Source organism: Drosophila nasuta, chromosome 3, assembly GCF_023558535.2.
Source record: "Drosophila nasuta strain 15112-1781.00 chromosome 3, ASM2355853v1, whole genome shotgun sequence".
NCBI lineage: Eukaryota > Metazoa > Arthropoda > Insecta > Diptera > Drosophilidae > Drosophila > Drosophila nasuta.
The window spans coordinates 31,963,773-31,987,450 of NC_083457.1; the positions used below are offsets into that span (position 1 = coordinate 31,963,773).

A 23,678-nucleotide genomic window follows, 5' to 3' on the forward strand; every position below is an offset into this window, starting at 1 on the left:
AATTTTATAAAATACATTTATTCATGAAAATTGACAAAAATCTTCTCTTTTACATGGCCATTTTTTTTGTGTTTTTGTGTACATTTCTTAATTCTTTATTTATTTGGCACTCCATCGTAACTTTTCAAGAATCATTTGATTTTGAATCAAAAAAAGTTAGAGTAATAGCGTCAGCCTCTTGAATCAAAAAAGATGTACGCCTAAGAATTTTCATAATACTTTTTAAAATATTCTGCTTTTTACAAACCAAATATGGCAAAATGGACGCATGTAAGACTATCTAAAACAAATAGCTGAAAGATGAATCTCATTCTTTACTTTACTTTAATTATTGCTAAGAATGATTATAGAACTATTTTTATTTAGTTTCAAAATTAACGAATTCGTACGCAAAGCAATGAATGAATTTATATATTTATCGTAGAGGTCCTAAAGTCAATCTTAGCTCTAAATATATTGCTAATACAGAGCTAAACGAAAACCGTTTACTTATTTTGAAAATTGTTTCAGTTTTTTTTTTTTGTAAATAGTGTCGCACTCGACAAATTTCGGTAGAGATATAGAATTTACCTTTGTTTGACTCTTACTATACTTGGAAAACATTTTAATGTATCCGCAAAAGCGTTCCATACAAATTAAATAAATATACTAAGTAATCAAGGTAACAAAGGATGTCGCCTAGGGATAATATAATTGGAGTTAAGTTGTGCGATTTTTGCTAATTTTTTAGATTAGTATATCTACAAATCTAATCTATCTACAAATATAAGGAATCTTATAGACGCTTTCAGTCATTCGATGTGGTATAGAATTTTGTTTCCAATTATTTTCTTATTATACTACGCTCACTTTGAAGCGTCTGTTCTGACATCTGTTGTTTGTTTGATGTGAGCTGACCGCAGACACGCCATGTGCCAGAAGGATATTATTTACATTCAAATTTTTTGCCAGTCACTTGAGACAGTAGTATTTTTTATGTTATAAAACAAATGAATAAAGACCTAATTTACAAAAATACAATATTACAAATATACTTCAAGTTAGGCTAGAAGTATGTAAGATAGACCTAGAATTCTAAACCAAGTCAAAAAGTTAAATGTGCTCTTAAGCATGCCCTCTCTTTCACACACAAAACACAACCGTTGTTTCGCTCTGCTAAGCACAAACTCTCTTTTAACCTGGCTATGGAGTATAGTTAACAACCTGTTTAAGGGCCAACTGCTGCTTGTTGCATGCTCTTCGCACTCGACTCCATGCCACGAAGCGCTCTCTTGCTCTCGCTCTCTCTCTTTGTGTGTTTCGTCTCTCTCGCAACGAAGCCAGCGTCGTCGGCAGTCGTGTATAAAAAGGACGAATCGACAGCGCGCCGCTTTAGTCCTACGACAAACGCCGCGCTGACAACTTCGCTTGCTACACACAAGCAGCAGTCAAACAAAGTGAAAGTCAGAGAGTCAGACAATCTCACAATTCGAGTCGAGTTTTCAGATCCTTACCTCTAGCGCGTGTGTATGAGAGTGTGTGTGCCAAGTGTGTGTCTGTGTGAGTGGGTGAAAGCCGCTTAAAAGGCCAGCCCTCGAGTGGCAAATAACAAACAGCTGAAAGTGCTAAACAAAGTGCGTCAAAGTGTGGCAAAGGAGTCGCGAGTTGAGAATAATTGTAATACGGTTAGCGCCGCTTTTTATAAGGTGTTTAGCATTTGGGGTCCGCCATGAGACGTGGCCATATAAATTTGCATAAATAACCGACGATTCCCCAGCAACTGTAATTTGTGCTTTGATAAATTTGACCAAAACACAAACTTGAAAACTTAAAAAAAACACAACGCAAGAAAAAAACAAACACATAAACCAAAACAAAACAAACTTGACTTCAATTATGGCGAACTCAAACGTTTTGCGGTTGAGCTTCTTGCTGATCATTGTTGCGGTGGCGGTGGCAAGCGCGCGTGGCGCCACCGGAATCATCAGTGATGTGAACAACATGTTGCGCGACACACAGCAGCAACCAGCGACCAGCTCAATGCCATCATCATCAACTACGGTTCCATCATCGAGCGTGGAGTTGCTGCGCTTTGTTGACGAGGACGAAGATGAGGATAACAACAACAGTGAGGATAATGAGCTGGAATTGCTATCGAATGGCAGCAAACCTGTGGCCATTAACGCTGATAACCTGAAGCTGGCCGATCAGGTGCGTCTGTTGTCCAAGCAATTGAACGCATTGATGACGCGTCGTCGTGAGGATTACGAAATGTTGGAGCATAATTTACGCAAATCTCTGCGGCTTACCACGGATGCGGCGCACGTTGATGCGGATATGCGCAGCGAATTGGATCAATTGAGGTGTGTAGCTTGACTTGAAATTTCCCCCCGAAATTGATGACTCAATTAGTTGCAGTGCCGCAAAAGCAATTTGCCTGCAACTTGCAGCAGCCGAAAACTTGGCACAACTTAAGTTTTGTGCCGCAATTTGTCCACGAAAGTTTTTTGGGGGGAAAACTGACTCAGAGATAGCCAGCGTTTAATTAAGTGGGCGTATCGGCTACTAATTTTTATAGCTCACATGTGGCGCACACACAAAACCAGTAGAGAGCACACTCAAGAAGCTGAGCTAAGCCAATTAGGTGACGCCTCAAAGTAGGCAACACTTTTGCGCTTCGCTGAATTTTGATTGTTGTATTTGCTCACATGCGTGTGTCTGTTTGTGTGTGTTATTTGTGTTGCGCCAAAACCCAAGTTAATTTAAACAAATAAGAAGCTGTCTAAGCCAGTCAGCCTACAGCGGTAGCTGATAAGAAATCGCTGGCCGGAAACACGTAGAGCCAAAACCAAAAAAAATAAATAAAAGAATAGAAAAGAGAAACAAGTAGGAGCCAAGCCTGCGTTTCGTGATTTGTTTGTTGTCTTTTCAGACAGGCTGACTAATAATGATTGTCTCATCGACACACATGCAGCACGCACACACACACCGTCACATGTGTGTAACTGTTGTTGATCTAGAGCAAAGGACAACAAAAATGGCGCACTCTTAATTTACTGTACAAATAGCTTTGGTTAGTTTTGCTGTCGCTTTCGCTTTTGCTTTTGCTTTTGCTTTTCGCTTCTGCTTTCCTACTCCAACTGTTTAGCTCATGTCGTGAACGTCGTAAACTTTGTCACTGACACCGTAAATAATTCAACACACGCGTGTGTACACACACACACACACACACACACACACACGAAGACAGAGAGAGACGGCGACTCGCCAGGGCCAGTCAAACGTCATGTCAACTGTGGTTTATGTGACCCCGCCAAGTCGTTATCTGATTGCGGCACGAGCCAGCCAGCCAGCCAGCCAACCAGCCAACAACTACAACACTCAGTTTATGAGGATATCGCCAGTTGTTGGTGGGCGTGGTTAGTGGGCGGGGGTGGGGGCGGTGGTGTGTAAGAGTGATCCATTAAACTGGCAGCCATTTGCCGCTACTGATTTGCGAATGTAATTTGATGGGGCATTCAACGCATTCAACGTTGCAACAGAAGTTGCTGCCAGCAAAACAGCCTCATCCATTTTGATAATTAAAATGTGCGACAACATCTCAAAATCCCATCACAATCCCGCCGAAATGTAGCGTCGTCTAACTGTCTAACACTTCGCTTCGCAGTTCACATCTCGCAGTCGCTGCTCTGCATTCGTTTTGCGTATTTTCAATTTGCTTCATGTCATTGACAGCGTTTCCAATTTTTGCTTGAATGACATTTACTGCTTCCTTTTTTTTATTCTATTTCTCTCTTTTTTTTTGTGCTCGCCTTCTTTTCACAGCTAACAAAAAAGATGGGAAAACTGTTGCAGCCATGCGAAAAATTGTGCAAATTTCTATAGTTAGAAAAGTGAAGCGTGTGTGAGTGTGTGTGTGTGTGAGGGCGCGTCTGTGTAGGGAAATACAATAGTTTACTTTGTTCAGTGCAATCTTTTTTCTATTTTTTGTGCTCTGATCACATGTTTAGATTAATTGAGTCCAGAGATGTCAGTAGCCATTGAAATGCATTGAATGAACGCATTCGTTTGAAAGCTGCAAACGAATCATTCGAAATACTAATTACATTTTCAAAAGTATTAGTAAAATAAACAAGCAAAATATATACAGAAAGATTTAAAGGCTAAAATTTGGTAGTTGACAGCAAATGATTGCTTATTATTTGACGTTAATAGCTAATAAATATTGCCAGCAAAAGCAAGTTTTTAAAAAGAATTTTCCGTCGAGCATATTTCTACTTAATTTAACTTTTGTAGCTTTCAACTTTAATCGGGATAGCAGCAGCTTCGTTCTTTTCACAGAAAAACTTTTCGAGCCATCAAATTTTACAACACACGCACACACACATTCAGTTGCACACGTGCATCAGTCACCCGCACGCAAATTGAAATATTACGTATACGCAGCGTACAACAAAAAAAAGAGAATGAAAAAGAAAAAGCAAGCAAACATTCGCAGCCAAAAATGAAAGTTTTTTATGAAAATTTCATGTAGCTTTGCTCTTTTGACAGTGAAAAATAAAACACCAGCAGCAACAGCAGCAGCTGCAGAGAAACCACAGCGGCCACCGCAACCAACACCGCAACACACAGAGTCAGAGACTTGAGAGTCGTTGTGTTGGAGTTGAAGTCGACGTAAAAGAAAAGTTGTTCGTATTTGCTTGTTTTTGGCCCCTTGATGGGGGAATAGAAGTTGAAAGATTCTCCTTCTCGCCTCACTGTCTGACGCTCTCCCTCTCTCTATCTCTCTTTCTCTCTGTCTCTTCCGACTGACTACTTTAATTGTCTGAAATGCCACAAAAATGCGCACAAGTTTTGAGGTTGTCTGGTACTGCCACTGCCACAAGTGCTACAACATTTTCATTTTGCCACTCGTTTTTTGTGTCTGTGTGTGTGTGTGACTAAACAAAAATTGTATTTTTGCCACACTTAAACAATAATTTCCGTGCTGCGCGCTTGCCATCGTATCGAAGTTGCTCGTTGCAAAGTTATTCGGCTTTTTCGGCCTTGTTTTCCATTTCGTAAATTGCAGTTGACTGCGATTGTGTGCTGTGTAGGTGTGAAATTTATTTTGTGAGAGTGAATTTATTGTGGCTGGGGCAGCAAGAACTGAAAAATAGCAGGCGGTTGGGTCATTAAATGAGCTTGATTGAAAAACTGCATGAAAATGACGTTGGCAGTTTTGAGAGCGTGTATCGATGTTGTAAACCTCACGCGTAAATCTCATTATCGTGCTGCTTTTGGCCACACAGGCAATTAAGCCATTCGCTAGCCTGAAAATGTCAATTTAAATTAGATTCTGCCAGCGTGGTATGCTGTATTCTGTGCGCCACACGTTGCCCATTTCAAAGTCAATTAAAAGGTTACGCATACGCGCCGTATGCCGTATACCGTGTGCCCCGTGTGTCTGGCTAGCTACCTCGCTAGCTGGCTAATTAAGCAAGCCAGCCAGCCAGCAGGCAGGCAGGCACAAAAATAACGCTGCACAAAAACTAAAGTGAAAAATGAAATGATGTTGAAATATTCTCCTTTCTTTTTGCATTCGCAGACGTGAGGTGCAAACGCTGCGTGCCACACACAGCGGCAACAAGGAGCGTCTGACCATTGAGTGGCTGCAACAATCGATATCCGAGATACGCAAACAGTTGGTCGAACTCCAACGCACGGCTGGCAATGTGGCCAACGATGTGCGTCACAATGGCGGAGCTGGATACTACGAGGATCTGGCGACCATACGCAACGATTATCAACAGCTTAAGCTTGAGTTGGCGGCACAGCGTGAGCGACAGCAGCAGACGGAGGTGATTGTGCAGGAAATGCGGGAGGAACTCATGCAGCAGGAACAAGAATACAAGCATCAATTGAACCGTCAGCAGAATGCGGCCAAAGCGAGTGCAATTGCCAAGCAGCAGCAACAACAGTCAGCGAGCATTGAGGAATACAGCAGCAGCAGCAGTAGCAACAGCGGCAGCAGTCAGGAAGTCAGTCAAGAGGTGAGTACTCCAAGTTCTTTGCCAAGTAACTTTATGCTAATGATCAGATAAGCACGCACACACACACACACACAGACACACACACGCGTACGCTCAGGTGGAGTGCTTCAGCTTTTATGGGTTTGAAATTTCTTTTTGTTGCCTTCGCTGTGGCTGCGCGGCTGTTCTGTGGCTGCTATTTAAGTGCGCTCATAAAGCGACCGACCAGGTGGAGGTAAACTGCCCACCCACCTCCATCAGAGCAGCTCTCTCTCTCTCTCTGTGGGCCGTGCTCATTGCCATTATCTGCCCATTTTATGCCTTATTTTATACGAAGACGCGGTCCTCGCATTGTTTTTTGTGTTATGTGGGGCGGGTGCCCCATCTGAAGCACGATGTGCTAACGAGCCGAGTGTTCAAAGCCGAGTGCTCCCCCTCTGTGTATGTGTGTGTGAGTGTGTGTGTGCGTTATGTCTTTCCCTTTTTTAATGGCAACTCATATGCTGCCTTAAATTACTCATACGCACCGCAGGACGTCAACATATTTAATATTTAATGCCAACTCCTCGCCCCGGGCAGCCACTTAACCAACATCTCGTCCTCTCCCCACTTCTTTCCTTACCGTCTGTCTGTGCTGCTTCTGTTGATGGCCTAACTGAATCATTAACATTAAGGTCAGGCAAATCGCAGACAACGGCGTAGACTGAGCGACAACATGCTAACAACTTTTAATTATAATTAAAGTCAATAAACGGAAACAGCCAACGCAAAAGTTGAAATCAAACGAGCCACCGAGTTGGCTGTACTTTCAAATACCTTAGAAAATGAGAGTTAGAGATAGGAAAAAGGTAAATTTCGGAATAAAATGTTGATTCAAGAAAGCATGATGTCAAAATTAAACCAAGATGGTTTATTCTTAAATCAAGATCGAAATTTTACAAGAATTCTAGAATTTTGAAATTGAAGTACCTAAAAATCTTATATAAAGATTATGTTTTTAAGATGGTAAGAATCTTAAATATAGATTTGCAACCGACTATTCAATTTAGATTTTTTTCGAAGAAGAAGTTAGTTTAGAATTGTGAAATGATGGAGCATAACATTAATTCATCATCTGTAAAAAGTGCCCTACTATTTTTAAACAGTTTCTGAAGGCCAAGCAGAAAATTAAAATATCTACATACTTTTTTCCTCTCAGTAACAACTTCTTAAGCATTTGTTGAAGCTTTAAGTGTACACAACTTGTTTAGTTTTGCAATAGACTGAAATGCAGACGGATCTGCTGACCAAGCATATCAATTTTGTGCTCACTCGCATACTCGCTTTCATCCTTTTGCCAAAACCAACAGGTAAAGCCACAAAGTGAAGGCAGCGAGTGAGAGAGACAGAGACAGTGAAAGAGAAAGAGAGAGAAGGGACCAAAGAATTGTGAAGAAAAAAATATGGAACGTTGTGCTTCATTAAAAGGATTATGCGACGCTCATATGTATGCGGTTGCCACAGAAAATATGTCAGTGGGATACCCAAAAACTGGTTTACAGCCACCTGTTTGTAGTCCCCCCTCGCTCTTCCCTCTTTCCACGCAACACCAAGTTGCTTCCCTTTTGCGTTGTTGCTATTGCCATTCGGTTGATATTTTATGAGAGCAGTTTGCTGTTTTTACTTTGAAGTATTTGTACTCTCAAAAGACTTTTTAGCATCTGCTTAGTTGGGGGAAATTTGCTTAGGGTCGAGTGGTCCGCTTACCCCTCTCCCCTTCCGCTCGCCCTCTATAACAGACTGATTGAAAAGTGATGCTCGTTGAGCAGACACAAAGCAATTACTCCGACAAGCAGCCACTAAAAATTGTTGACCACAAATTGCTTAAAAAAATTAAAAAGGCAAACAAAACCAATAAAACCGATGAAAGCGATAAAACGTGCAGTCAAGCGGTTTAAGCGGCTTTCACAACAGACGCAGTTGAATCAGTTTTTCAGTGCAGGGGACAGGATAATACACACACACACACACGCACACACACGCACACATACGCTCACGCACTTCAACTCTCACACAGAGATATTTATGTAATGTTAAAGGGCAAAGCTTTGTAGCAACACAAAACAAAACCCTTGGAAATGCTCTTGTACAATTCACGTACGCTTTGTATATAGAATGAAATTGCTGAAAATTGCAAACAAAAAGCAGGAAATCACCTTTTAATCGCCCTCAGCGTGTTCGCAGGCATCGCGAAATGTGGAGAGAGAGGAGCTAGAGGAGGAGGCAACAAAAGGGGGGCAACCAGAAATTGGCATCCCCAGCCAGCTGCCACAGCTGCTGATGTCAGAGACCAGTGACGGCTGCTGTCTTTTGTCTTGCCAACATTTGGCAGTAGTCCCTCCCCTTGGCCAACAGCAGCAGCAGCAACCGGCAACCGGCGACTGGCAACTGGCAACAGCGGCAGCAGATGCTCTTGAGTGCCTTGATAATCAGTTTTGTATATGTATTTGCTGTTTATTTTTTCCCCTCTCTCTGTCTCTGTGTGTGTGAGTGAGCTTATGATGCGCGCGATGCTTCAGCACAATTTGATCCTTTTCATTATTTCTTTCTTATTCATTCGCATTTCCCACCAAGCTATCAGCAAACCAGTTTTTTCTCTTCGTGTTTCTGTTGGAAGCCAAAAAAAAATGTGGTGGAAAAACAATGAAAGTAAAAATGCCAAAAAAGCAATTTCTAAAAATTGTTATTATAAAAGCGCAGCAAAGCAGAAATTAGGTTAAATTAGAACAAAGCGCATGACAGCAGAAAAACACAGCAACAACAGCAACAATAACTAAAAATTTTGCGCAGGTGGCTCGAAAACCAAAAAAATATATACATATCTTTATACCTCTTTTTGTCTGTGTGTGTGTGTGCGGTTAAATTAAATCAACTCGCTTTTATTTGATAAAAATTTATAAAAATAAAAAAGCAAATAGTAGAAGGAATTTGGTGCATAACCCCAAAGGGAAACAACGCAACCAAAACAAAGGAGCACGAATTTCATTTCAACTGCGGTTGCCTCATGCAAAGAAAAAAAACAAAACGAATACCATTCAAATTAATTTTATGATAAGCTTTTGTTCGCTGATAATGCACAAAACGTCACCAGCTAGTTTAAAAATAAAGTCAACAGTGTAATCAAAAATTAGATCATAAATTGGGCGAGAAATGATAATAAAGAAATGTGATTCTATATATTTTTACAGTAAGTTCAGAAGCATTAAACTTCGAAGCAATATTTTAGATTTTCATAAAAATCTTAGAAACAAGAATAGGGTGCTCTACAAATATTAAAGTGCTGTTAAAGATTTTAAGCCTGCAAAAATGTGAAATGTAATAGGAAAAAAATTAAAAGCTTCCCATTAAAATAAGCATAAATTTAATTTTAAAATAAACCTAAATACAACGAAAAAATGCTTAACAAATATTAAAGTGATGGCACAGAAAATGTGAAATATAAAGTAAAAGTAATTCAAAATTTCCCCATTTAAAGAAGCATAAATGGAACAATATACAGCAAAATGCAAAACGATTATTTAATTGCCAAAAAACAGAAAAAAGTGCACACATTTTAAAAGCCTTTTCCAGAGCCTTTTTCTTAAGTACATAGTATAGAGTCGAGTATTTGATGTTGGCACTTAGTTGAATTGCCTTTACTAATTGAACTGAAATTGATGGCCAAGACCTTTCAACTGGCAGCATATCAAAGTCAGGACATCGCAGCAGCAGCAGCAGCGGCAGCTGCCACTGACAGGACAGGACAGGATAGGACAGCAGAGGACAGAACCCGAAGAAGAAAAACTGATGCTCTAATTGCAATGTGTGCAGATTTATAACAAAGCCAATAGAGGAGACACACACACTCGATGAATAGTAGGATGATATAACAAATCGCATGATGGGAGCTGTCAGTAGCAACAGTTAAACACAAATGTTTATCATTGGTTATTGATGCGCTTGCCAGCAGCAAAAAAAGAAATATATGTATATGTCTAGATATCTACATATGTTTGTATGTGGCAGTTGGAGCTTTGTACATATGAGAAACTTGCTCTTAAATTAGCCAGGCAAACAAATGCGGGACACACACACACACACACAGACAGACAACAAGGTCTGGCCTCAGACTCAGTCTCTGGTCTCAGCTTCAGTTTCAGCCTCAGCAGAGGATCCAGTTTCAGGCGTACCAAAAATTTTGTTTTGTTTCTGGTTTCGTTACATTTTTTTTTGTTGTCTTTGGTTTTTTTTTTTGTGTGTTTTGTTGCTGGTTTCTTGTACTCTTGTGTGTGCTCGAGTGGGCCCAGCATTTTACCTTATTTATGTTGATATTTGTGCCTGCCTTTTGTTTTATGTTGCCAGCTTCCCTTCGCTGCTTCCCATTCCTTGTCTTTACTCTCTCCTGCGTTGCGGCTGGCAATTTGTTTGATTGTTCGAGTGCTTGTATTTTTCTTTGTCTCCTTTTGTGTGTATATGTGTGTGTGTACAGGAACCGCAGACATCGAGAAAGTACATATGTATGTATGCATATGTACTTGTAGTTGATATTTATTTTATGAGTCAAATTACCTTTATTGAAACTTGGCATACACTTGAGATTCATGTGTAGTACGTCATGTTTCTATCTCTCGCATCTCTCATCTCGCATTTGAGCTTTCAAATTTGATGTCCCAGCATTAGATTCCCCCAGTGGCAAGGATTGTCTGCTCGCTTCCCCCCTTTAACTTTTGCCTCGATCTTCAACCCACAAAAATATGTATGCATATACTTATATTTTTCACTCGAGAGTTTTGTTCGCCCTTTTGACTTGTTAGAGCCAAAAATAAAAAAAAAGAAGGGATTTCATGCAAGCAGCAGGGAAAAAGAATTCAAGTGCTCATTTTATTAAAATTCCTAACACTCCGAGCGAGAGCGTTGCAATATTTGCGCATATTTAGTTTCAAATTATGCACACGTTTGCCATTTAGCCTGACGGTTTTTCAGCGGCAAAAAGCCAGTTTCGCCAGCTCCCAATGGCGGGCACCTAAATGCGCATTAACTTAATGGCAGTTTGTGCCAACGTACACACACACAACACCCGCACTCGCACACACACACACACACACATACACTCACAGAGTTTGGCTGTGTGTAACTTTTTGAGCGGCACACAAAAGTCCTATTAAATTTTTACGACAATTCAGCGTGGAGCAGCAACAGCAGTAGAAGTTTTTTCTATTTTCCCTGCACACACACACACACATACACCTAGGGGTACACTCCCTGGTTGTCGCTGCATATCTGACGCTAATAGCAAATCCTTGTTAGCCTTCACTTGAGCACAACATGTAAAATTTTACATTAAGCCTTGCGACGACCCAAAGCGGTTTATGCATTTTTGTATGTGTGTGTGTGACATAGGTGTGTGTGTGTGTGTGTGTTTTGGATTTGCAAATTAATTAATCTAGCGACTGCGCTTTATGTCAGATTAGCGTTTCTTAATTACGCACACACACTCATCAAACGCACAACAATCGACACACACACCGAGTCGTAAAATATTTATGCGGCAATTTCGATTTCAATTAGCGCCGCTGTCACTTGCCACAAAATGTCTTTAAAATTGTTTTTCTCGAGCCTTCAGCTGTTAATTGGTAGCACGGTATTTTGTGACTCGGCCATTTTCCCCTCTCCCCTCTCTCTTTTCCTCTCTCTCTGTGCACACAAAACGCATAAATCACATTTAATTATATTGTTGACGTCGCCTGCTGGAAATCGTATATCACCTTGGCCATTTTTGATAGCCCCGCCTCCGTTGCCTCCTTCGCTTCGTCGCCTGCCTCGAGGCGTTTAGTAGCAGCACCCACACACAAATACATAATACATACTCATAGACTCCACAATGTATGTGTGTGTGTGTGTGTGAGTGTACCGCCTGTCGAACGTGGCGTATTAGCAACGTTCGTGACCTTTCGCATAAAACAGCAACCGTCGCTTCCTCTTCGCAATGTCCTTGCCTTGCCGCCCATTTCTCGAAACGTGCGTTGGGGGCAATGCAAACACAAACAGCAGCAACAGCAGAAGCAAAAGCAGCAGGAAATTCCGTTAAGTTGCGCTTCGATTGGCAGCACAAGTTTCGCGTAAATATTCGTGCATTTCATGTTTTATTTTTTTCATTTTCTTGTTGCGGCATAAATAATTGAATTTAAAGAAATCGCTCAAGAAATTGAAAAAATATATACACTTCAAAGATGTGTACTGTACTGTACGCTACGTAACATACTTCGCAAAGAATTTATAACTTGAGTTAACTTTTCAACCTGCTCGAAAACTATTTCCACAGGAAAAAAGGCTTAAGAGCTTACACCGAATATTTGCCTCAATTAGAGTACGGCAGCCAATTGAGTTAATTCGCAGAAGTAGCTCGAAAAATAGATTTATTTTCGGCATTTATTTGGAATGCGACACTTGAAAGATTTACTGACACTGGGAGTAGCTAAAAATTAAAAAGAAAATAAATACATTTTTTTTTAAATTTTTTTCTTTCTGCTCTGTAAACTTAAGCAACTACAACTTTAAATAAAAAGAATCAATAAATGAATAAATATTTTTAAAATATTCTTCTTGTTGCTAAGCTTTAGTCTTGAAGTTCCTTATAATAAAAGAATAAATAAATAAGAAATATTTTTCAAATACATATTCTCCTTAGCCTAAAAATTCCTTAAAATAAATAAAAATTTTTATTTCAAATTTTCTGGTACATAAAGTTTGGTAAAATAAATTAATAATATCGACATTTTTTCTGTTCATTATTCACACTTTAGTTGTGTCTCCTGCTAAAAACTTTTCGATTTATAAGCTTGTTAAGTATCATATTTTTTCTTTGTCCAGTTTCTATGACAAATGCACATAGTATTTCATTTGAGTATCGCTTAATTAAAGAGCAACATCAAAATGTTGTCTTACTTTTTGTTGTTTCTGTTTTTGCTGTTTGCATTTTCCATTCATTAGTAGCACATTTTTAGTTGCTTTCGTATTTCCGAGATACTTTATTAGTCAATTATGAGGGACATCTGCCATAGACAAAAGCGCAGATGGAACATGTACGTAATGAAAGGAAATTCAGAGGATGTATCTGTGTATAGTATATATGTATATCCTGTGTGTGTGTGTGCAACTGTAACTGTAGATGTTGGCTTGGTATATTCATTACATTTCCATTCACACAAATCACAACTGTGACCCAAATGCCATTACCTTGGTTAACGCTTGTCACTCACTGAAATTATACTACTATATGCTGCTCCCCCTTATATCTCTCTGTCTCTATCTCGTATCTCGATCTCTATCGCTCCTTCCACCATGGTTCTTTTTTTTGTTTGTGTGCGGGCATAAATAAACTTGCGTCTCTGTGTGACGCTTACATATACAGCTGCCAAGTTGCCACAACTAAATATGTGTGCGTGTGTCTACTCACTCAACGCCAGGGATTTAAGCGCGTGGCTGTCGCTGACATTATTGTTGCACACTCACACACACACACACACACACATGTCTTTGCATGTCTTGTTTGGCTCTGCTGTTGTGGTGGTTGGTTATGAAATGCATTTATAATAAATGGATTTAGGATTCAATTCCCTGCACACATAATCCGGCACACATGCATGTTACAAGCATGCTAAGACAACAAACAACAACAGCTGAAAGCTTTTAAGTAATGCGGCTTTAAGGCTGCTTCAACATGCAGTCGAAAATTTTATTCAAAACTAATCCACTTTCCTTCCCTCTCTTTGTAATTGCAGTCACAACAGCTAACGAGCAGCGAGCTGGCCGACCATCGACGTCGCCATTGCCGATTCCAGCAGCAACAAATACATAATTTGCAAATGGCACAACGTAATTTGAGGCGTCAGGTGAACGAACTGAAATATCATCATATTGATGAGCGAGTGCGAAGCATTGAGCTGGAGCAGCATCGCATCGCCAATGCCAATTTCAATTTGAGCCGTCAAATTGCGACACTGGACAAGCTGCACATCTCCATGCTGGAGCTGCTCGAGGACGTCGAGGGTCTGCAAAGTAAAATGGACAAGAACATACCTGAACTGCGTCACGAAATCTCCAAGCTCGAGTTCGCCAACGCTCAAATTAGCTCCGAACAGAATTTGGTGCGCGAGGATGGCAAAAATGCGGCACGTTCCCTCCAAGCGATGGCAGTCAGCGTCAGTGCGTTGCAAGATGAGCGCGATGGCGTCAAGAAGTTGGTTAGCACCGTCGAAAAGTTGCAGTCAAATGTGGATCGTGTCGAATCGTTGGTTAACACTGAACTGCACAATAAGGTGAGCGAAAATAAAATTAATTTCAAATTGAGAACTTTTCGTCTGTCGCAATTTTTCACAAGCAAATGAACGCACGTTGTCTAGAATGACATTCAAGTACCGGAGCAATTAGAGCTAGCAAAATGATTATTTCTATTACCGCAAGCGATAGTAACGAATAACAAATATTCGAGCTTTACAAGCGGCTGGGAACAAGTGGTTAGGAACATAATTCCTTATAATTGTTTATTCATTACTGTAGTACTTCAAATTTTACAAAAATAGCCAGATTCTTAACTATACTGTTAGTTAGTTTGGTGTTCATGTTGATATATTTTTTTAATTTTCAAGTTCAATACTTTATTTTGGGTGAATATAAAAGTTATTTTATATGTATATTCAAAAATGTAATTCTCAATTTTTTACTATGTATTATTTATAATTAAAATTCAACTGCAATATTGGGCAATACTAGACAGTTTAAATAATTTTAATAATTTAACTAATTAAATTTACCATTTACAGTATTGAATTTTAATTGAGGTTCAATTTGATTTAGTTTTCAATGAATATCAATATAAATAAAATAGGTATAATATTTAATTTGTCATTACCAATTTCGAGTGAAATTTAATATTTAATTAATTTCTTAATTATGACTGTTAGTTCATTATTTTTAGCAATAAAAACAATAGAATATTCTTAAACAAAATTAATAACCCACATTTAAAATCGTTCCTCCGATGAACTAAATTTAGCTTCTTTTGAGAACTTTAACACAAGCGATACTATTGAGTGCAACTATCGTTTTCTACACTCCAATTATCAGGGCTGCATTTAATAGCGATGGCATATGATGAAGGCATCGATAAGCATTTAAATATTGAATTTATCGATAGCAGTCAACTGCAATCTTTGGTTTCTTTTAAAGTGATGACAGCTAATGAAATTATCGATATACTCATAAATATTGAATTTATCGAATGCAACAAAATGCATTCACTATTAGTTTTCAGAGTTGCATTTTCACAACTTCACCATAGCTTTTAAAGTGATTCAAAAATACTTGGAAATTTAATTATATTTTGTGCTTTCTCGCTTGCAGCTCTCCCATTTAAACAAACCACACAAGCGACCACACATGTCGATGCAGCAGCAACCGGAAGTGGAGCAGGTAACCGATGTTGAGGCGGAAAACGAGCTGGCCGAATCGCTGGTGGCCGAACTGGAGAACGTGGAGGCGCAGTATGAGGCAATTGTAAACAAACTGCCGCAGGACTGCAGCGAACTGTCGTCGCAGGTGGATGGACTACATCTAATAGCACCCGCTGGTCAACATCATCCACTAATGACACACTGCAATGCCGATGGCTGGACGACGGTGCAGCGTCGCTTTGATGGCAGCGCCGACTTCAATCGCTCCTGGGCGGACTATGCCCAAGGCTTTGGCACACCGGGTGGCGAGTACTGGATTGGCAACGAGCAGCTGCATCATTTGACACTGAACAACTGCACACAGCTGCGCATTCACATGCAGGACATCTATGACAACAATTGGGTGGCGGAATATAAACATTTCTATATCTCATCAAGGGACGATGGCTACAGGCTGCACATTGGCCAATACAGTGGGAACGCATCGGATGCTCTGAACTATCAGCAGGGTATGCAATTCTCGGCGATTGACGATGATCGCGATATCTCACAGACGCACTGTGCTGCTAACTATGAGGGTGGCTGGTGGTTCTCTCATTGCCAGCACGCCAATCTCAATGGTCGCTACAATTTGGGCCTAACTTGGTTTGATGCGGGCCGCACCGAATGGATTGCGGTCCGATCAAGCCAAATGATGGTCAAGCGTTTGTCCAGCGAGGAGTGTGCGCCCAGCATGAATCCCATTGGCAATGAGGCGTCAACAGTGACAGTGACAGCAAGTTCACAGCAACTGGCAACAACATCAACGACACAACGGCCAACCACTGTGGTGCAGTTCGTTGCCGCTGCGCAGGCGTAAGCAAGCAGCTAATGCAAAAAAAAAAAAAACTTAGCTAACTTAGCTTCAGTGAACCACCAGAGCCATGCCTACTATAGTTTGGAGTGCGTGCGTGTGAAACGCGCAAAAAAAGAAAGCATAAAAACAAAAAAATATTTATAAATGTGTAAAGCAGAGTCAAGGAAGAATGTGTGTATATAGCTAGCTTTTGTCTTAAGTTTGTAGTTAATACTATTTCAATGGAGCTTATTAGCCTCGTCACAAAACAAAATAAGAACATATAAAGTGCTTAACAATAGAGAGTACACTAGGCGTATGCGTAATCTAGTTAATTCTAATTTTAGTTTATTATTAATACATTATATCTATACGAACTTGTCCATGGAAATGTATGCATGCCAGCGTACATATTTGTTTTGTCTTTCATCAGATCTCATAGAGGCATAAGTTCACGCAGCTCAAATTCGAAATTTGGAACACAACCAACAAGAAAACCAAATGAATTCACATTTAATCCCAGAAATGTAACGTAATTGTATTTAAAGTGAAAACAGTATAATAAACTCTCCTTGGGGCATATCATGAGCAGAACAAATAAGTGCGTGTATGTCTGCAGTTATTTCCATAACTAAACTAATTAATTAATTAGTTCGTAAGTGAAAGCCAGTCTCTAGCGTAGGCATCTCAGACAAATAATAAATATACATACCTACTTACTACTACTACTATAACTACAACTATGACACATACACAGAAAGTACTACATACATCTATATGATGAGAAACGATGTGCGCTTAAGCACAGTGTTGAATTTTGTAAGCGTCCATATCGTATTGTGTAGGCTTGAATGAAGAATCAGAATGAAAATGGGAATGAGAATGAGAACGAAAATGTCATTAAGCATTTAGTCCTAATGTTGGTATCTGTAATTGTTGTAATATAGTAAATGTTGACAGCATTTTCGATTTCGATTCACAGCTTAACTACGAGTATCATATTTTGTTCTTATGCAACAACCAACACACATGTATGCCAAAGACACCCCCACAAGTACACACACATATAAACACAGAACTAAAATAGATTATATAAAATTAATTTATGAAACTCGAGACAAGCAACAAGCAAAAATGAACTATTTTCTGCAGTTTTGCATATACCAAAAAATACAAATAAATACTTAATATAATATTACACACAACACACACACAAACAAATTGTTGGCTAATATTGCAGCTAACATAAGTCAATAAATGCTATATATATGTATAATATATATATACAACTAGAGATATATACATGTATAGTACGCATTATGTATACATTAATTTTATGTACGTTATGTATTAAGTGACTCGAGAAAATGGAAAACTGGCTATAGCCGGCGTATTTTACAATAAATGAATTGATGTGAATTTTCCTCACGAAGGTTTTTCTCTCTTCACCCATCAATAACAACAGCAACATCAACGATTGAGAACAGGGACAACAATAGCTGCAGCTGCTGCATCGAGTGACTGGCGAAATCTGTCGATAAGCGAGCAGTGGCAAAAATATTATCTAGGTAAGAATAAGCGAACTCCAAATACCCTTTCATCAATAGTTTGAATATCTATGTAAATAAATGATCATGAAATAAAATAGAAATTTTATTTCGGCTACAAATTCTTGTTATATGATTTCTTGAATGTCTTTTTGGCTCTCCTAATATATTTATTTTTTACATAATGAAATATTTTATTAACTTAATGCCTTTGCAAGTATTATCACTTTACTGTGCTAGTTTTTAGGGTACTTAATAACTTGTCATTTAGTGACAAACAAACTGAAATGAAATATGAAGCCAACTGACAATCTTATTCGTACTTTTCCATGTAACTTATTACCTTGTCCATGTATTTTTTACGTTGAAGTCAGTATACCCAGAAGATTATAAAGAAAAGTAAATCTTTGCATATGACCAACATAAGGACGCACTGCGTTCGTAGCTCTCAGAATGTTGTCAATGACAACAATAAGAAAGAAAACGGCAACAAGCAAAAACATCAACAACAACTAGAGCAAGCGGAGCTATGCTGAATGCGCAGATTTATGGCTGCATTTTCACACACACACACACATGCAGAGATTCATCTGAGGCGAAGTCGAAAAAAAATTTGAATGAGAAATCTTCGAAAAGCCAAGAGAACAATGCCCCAGCTGATGTGGCTTGTTTTCATTGTTTCAGCTTTGCTGCTGCTTTTGCTTCGGTGACTTTTTTGTTGTTATTGGGAGTATTGTTTTAGTCAAGCTTACAGATTGCTTGTCAGTCGGGGCAATCAATGCTAGCCAAGTAATTCCGGCTTAAATGTCATAATACAAACATCATACGATTAGCTGCCCCAATAAGTATACTACACTTTTTTGCCAACACGAAAAGCAATCAGTGAAATCTGGCAAAGAGCAAAGAGTTATTCGAGAGCTGTGAATCTTCATTTAAAAATGCCAGCTGACTGGCTCGATATGTCTGGCAGTCTGTCTGATATCAATGGCAATCCAAGCATAAGACATTTTCACACCAAACGAGAACGGGACAGAGAAAGCAAAAGCTCAGCTGCAATTTATCAGGCATGAGAGCACACGCCTTAATAATGGAAGAGTGCACATTTTTTACTGCAGTTGCAGTTGCCGTTGCAGCTGGCTTGGCTCTATAATATTGAATCTGTTGCAACATTGACTTGTGACTTGGGTGGCAAGTTCTGTTGACACTGCTTCCCACTTCAGGCCCCCTCCATAATACCATTGTGGATTGACGCACTGATCCTTATTTATGCATTTATTTTTGTTGACACTTTTCGCAAAAGGAAAATAAAAATAAGAGTTAAAGCAAAAGCTAATGCAAGGCACTCAAGCAAAATGAAAGTGCCACAGGACATTAAGCCGAACTGCATAGATATTTGTGTGTTTTATTATTTAGTTTTTATTTTTCATTTCGTAGAATAAGTATAGAAAAGAAGTAAATAGAATTTGGCATTTCGGTTACGGACTCTTGAGACATCCCACACACCCACACAGTCAAAGAAAAAAGAGAGAGAGAGACAGATACATGACGAAAGCGACATTTAAATATATTTTTAGCTTTACTTAGGTCAGTCAACAGTCAACAGAGCGTTTTCTGCACCATTTAACCTAAGAACATCTTTCACAAGCAACTCAAATTTAGTGTGAACTGAATAAAAAATACAACCGAAAATGGAAAATAAAAAGGAAATTACGAACCCCAACTTACCTTCGGTTTGTTTCCTTTTTCATTTTTTTTCTCCTATTTTTTTTTTATTCGAAATATATATAAAAGTATTTACAAAGGCCACCGCTTAAATAAAAAAGGGGCACAAATAAAAGCGAAAAGCTGCTGCACGCATTTAAAATGCAAATCTATTCATGGTTGTGTGGTCGTAAGCGGGCAACAGAGTCTCCTCCACCTTCTCCTCTTACTTCTCCTTCTTCTCCTCTTTCATTCCCGTTGGCTCGCACTTCCGGCAATTAACAATAAGCCCACGTGAAGGCAAAAACTGAATCCGCTGAATGGCTTTGCTTGAAAGTGAAAGTCATAGAGATGATTCTAGAAATAGAGAGCCGAGAGTTGAGGTAAAACGACTTCCGAAAAGAATAAACAGTTCAACTAGAAGAAATAAAGCTGCACATAAGTGTAAGAAACAAAAATGTTGATCTGACAACTTTTGACTTTAAGCTCTACAGCAGATCATTTGAAGTATTCGCAAATACGCAATTTACAACTGAAAAATTACGCATATTTTTTGCGCAGATTTGTGGCATGAGCAACAACATTTATTTATACCCGAAATGGTTTAACCCAAAAAGCGCGCTCAAACCAAAAAACCACGAGCTATTCAGCTCCAGCAATTCAAGTGAACTGAGTCAAAAACAGCTGAAACATATCTGAGCGTGTGCCATGCATACACCATAAATATACATACATATATACTATATATATGCATTCATGTAGGTTTTGTTGTGTTAAGCGCATGCACAATTTCCGCCCAATTATTTATGCGCTTTCAGCAATTTTTATGCAGCGAGACCAACAAGGCGTATGCGCAATTAATATGCTACTATAATTATCATAATTATACAGACAGAGCGAGCTTTGCTATTGATTCGCCTTAAAGTACAAGTTTAAATGCAAGCAAATTGAAAAAGGTCTCAAGTAATTTCATGCATTTAACTCAGACTTACAAGGCAAGCATGTGTGTATGTGTGTGTGTGTGTGCTTGGGCGTTCAGCAATAAAAAGCAGCCAACAATTTAATTAAAAAGCATAATGCCTCTCAGCTTACGCAGGCTCAAAGGCGCACACACATACATACACACACGCACCAACACAACACCAGTAACAAATAAAACGCACACACATGCTTGCAAAACAAAAAATGAAACAAAAAAACAATAAACTTTTACGATTCTAATGTGTGTGTATGTGTGTGTGGCAGAGCAAATGACACTGAGCCGCAGGCAAAGAGCAAACGCTTGTTAGCTTTCCCTTTTAATCAGCTGGCAACGCGAAGTTCTTCCTTAAGATACCCTGCAAAACGATGCAGGTGCATATCGTGGGGTATAATAATATATAATGAAGACAAGAAACAGTTAAACAAATATGTACATAATAATAATTTCAATAAAAGAAGAGAAGAAAAATTAAATATGCAGAGTTTTTAATGAAGTATGATAGTAAAAAAAGTTGAAGAAAGAATATGACCCAATCATTTTAAATTTACTTAATAAGAGCAAAACAATAGTATTAAGACAAGTTATTATTTAAATATAGCAAAGTTTTTTTATGAAAATTATTCAGTCTTATTAAGTAGAGTCTTGTGATATAGTTGATAGTGATATAATTATCGATTTTTTGTTTAAATTTTGTCGTTATGCTCGATGTTTTCTGAAGAAAATAAGTCTTAAAATTTTTTATGATTCAATGTTGAAACTTTCATAGAAAATAAATAAATATATTAAAGGAACAAAATAAACAAAGTTGTATATTTTTTTTAAGGAAACTATCTTTCCATCTAAATGTATACATTTATCATTAATATATTGAAGAGTATCTAATAGTTAAACTTATTTCGCTTCATATTATTTACTCGTTGATTTTTTTTTGCGGGTAGTTTTGTCCTAAGTCCCACTGACAGCTAATGTGGTTGCGGCCAGACCAAGCCCACATTCCCGCCTGGCCACCAGCTGTGTGCGAGCTCCTAACTAAAGGGAATATGCTAATTTTAATTAGCGAAAAATTTACATATGCTACGCGCACTAGTCTCGCACTCTTGCACTCACACAGTCTGGGAGATATGCTTATAAGTCCTTAAATAGATATCCTGTCGCATCGCCCCTTGTCCTCCTCAGTCGCCTTTTTCTGACAGCATAAGCATAAAGTTTTTGGCAATGTCACAGTAATTAGGCCAATTATAAATGTTATTGCCAGCAAAGTGTGCGAACTATTTTAATAATTCACGCAAAAAACAACAAACTAATGGTCCCCTTTGAGTATTAAAGCAAAATGAATTTACATTTTAAGTACGGCAGTGTAATAATTGATGCAAATGAATTTTAAATCGAATATTTTAGGTTAAATAATAATGATATCTAATTGTTCAAATATGTTGTAGGGTGCGAATTGAATTTAAATAACAATTTGCACAATCTAGCTCTCATATCGCAACAATAAACAAATCGAGATTGCAGTAACATCAAAATACAATATGGTTCAATTAAAAATGATAGTTTAGATAAAGCTGTCGTCATTACTGTTGTTTACTGCTGATATTGTTAAAACGTTCAGCTGTTCTCCATATTTTAATTAAATTATACAATTAAGGAAACTACAGACTAGTATGCTGGACTGTGAGATACCCATTTCAAATAATAGCAAAACACTATGGTATTAATCTGAAAATATACCAAATTAATATACCGCAAAAACACTATATTTGCTATACTGACATAGCAGTACATTAAACATATACAATATACCACAAAAATACTAAAAATATACCAACAATAAATATTACCAAAAACTAATGGAGACTGCAGTAATATTAAAAATTTTAATATTATATATTATTATATTATATATATTATATATATATTATATATATATATATATATATATATATATTATATATATTTTAATTTAAAATATAATGTAGTTTAATCTAAACTTATAATTTATATAAGCTCGTCGCATAATAATAAATGTTCAGCTGTCATCCATGTTGATTTTAATACACGTCCGCCATTAGCATCATTTTAATATTTCCTTTGATTAAGCGTTGAGTACACATCTTACACATTTCCTTCAATTAATCTGGCGATTATTCTTTGTCACTCTCATATCAAAGCCAAAAGAAGATTGCGTTAATATCAAAATATAATATTATTTATTTGAAACTTACAATTTAGAGAAACTGGTTACATAATGGTAAAATGTTCAGCTGTCATCCATATTGATTTAATATGCGTTCGCCATTTAGCCTTGTTTTAATATGCTGTTTGACTAAACGCTGAGTACACAACTTACATATTTCCTTCGATTAATCTGACGATTATGTGCATACAATTCAAAGTCCTCGAATCGGCGTCCTTGGTTTAAGTTACTTGCAACAAAAGGCAAGCAAAACTTCTTAGCTATAAGTCTATACTCTAGAATCAAACGTGTGCTTATTTGTATTAGTGGGTCACAGCGTAGGGCTCTTTATGTTCTTTGATCGCACAAAAACCCCACAAATAAGCCAGCTTATACACAAAAAAGCTAAAGTAATCACGACTCGCAATCTGAAGAGACCTTCTGTGGCGCCACAACCGAAAAATGCACAATTTTCCTTTTCTTTTATGGGTGGGGAAGAGCAAAGAGAGAGAGAAGGCTTTCAAACTCAGCCTGGCGCAGTTGTGCTTCCTTTTTTCGGCCAGAGCTTGAGCCCTGTGTAAACGCTGCTAAAAGTCACATTGCATTCAAATGCAAAAGGGCGGCCCTTTGTCCTCTTGCCTTATCCCTGGTGCTGTGCTGTGCTGTGAGAAAGCCTTATTGTTTTCTGGTTTTTATCTACTGCGAGTGAGCTGCTATTTCACTTTTCTCACTGCAACTGCGACTACAAACTGTGGAAGGCGATTATTGTTGCAAAGTTGGTTGACAACTTGCGTCAGGCTAAAGGCAAAAACTCTGCCTCTGCTTCAGTTTTCAGTTTCTGTTGCTTTTGCTGACTCTGAGACTGAGTCGGAGACTGACTCTGACTCTGATGAGGCGGCCCAGAGAGTTGGGATTGTTGCTGCAAGCTGGCTGCCAGCATCGTAATAAGGCATCAAGCAAAAACTCTACAGAAAATA

General features: G+C 38.4%; 1 protein-coding gene across 1 annotated transcript; it reads left to right on the forward strand.

Moving 5' to 3' along the window:
* Positions 1–1,386: 1,386 nt before the first annotated feature.
* Positions 1,387–16,384, forward strand: LOC132790882 (protein scabrous). The gene is made up of 4 exons (XM_060799628.1): positions 1,387–2,342; positions 5,567–6,011; positions 13,790–14,326; positions 15,411–16,384. The coding sequence occupies exons 1-4, from the start codon at positions 1,876–1,878 to the stop codon at positions 16,317–16,319; spliced, it is 2,358 nt and encodes a 785-aa protein (XP_060655611.1). The 5' UTR covers positions 1,387–1,875; the 3' UTR covers positions 16,320–16,384.
* The last annotated feature ends 7,294 nt before the right edge of the window (positions 16,385–23,678 follow it).

What these genes read in the sequence shown, in the direction of transcription:
- LOC132790882 (XM_060799628.1), top strand. Translation starts at nt 1,876, where the DNA reads ATGGCGAACTCAAACGTTTTGCGGTTGAGCTTCTTGCTGATCATTGTT. An exon ending in GTCAGGAAGTCAGTCAAGAG is followed by an intron (nt 6,012 to 13,789) that starts GTGAGTACTCCA and finishes TTGTAATTGCAG; the next exon opens with TCACAACAGCTAACGAGCAG. An exon ending in ACACTGAACTGCACAATAAG is followed by an intron (nt 14,327 to 15,410) that starts GTGAGCGAAAAT and finishes TCTCGCTTGCAG; the next exon opens with CTCTCCCATTTAAACAAACC.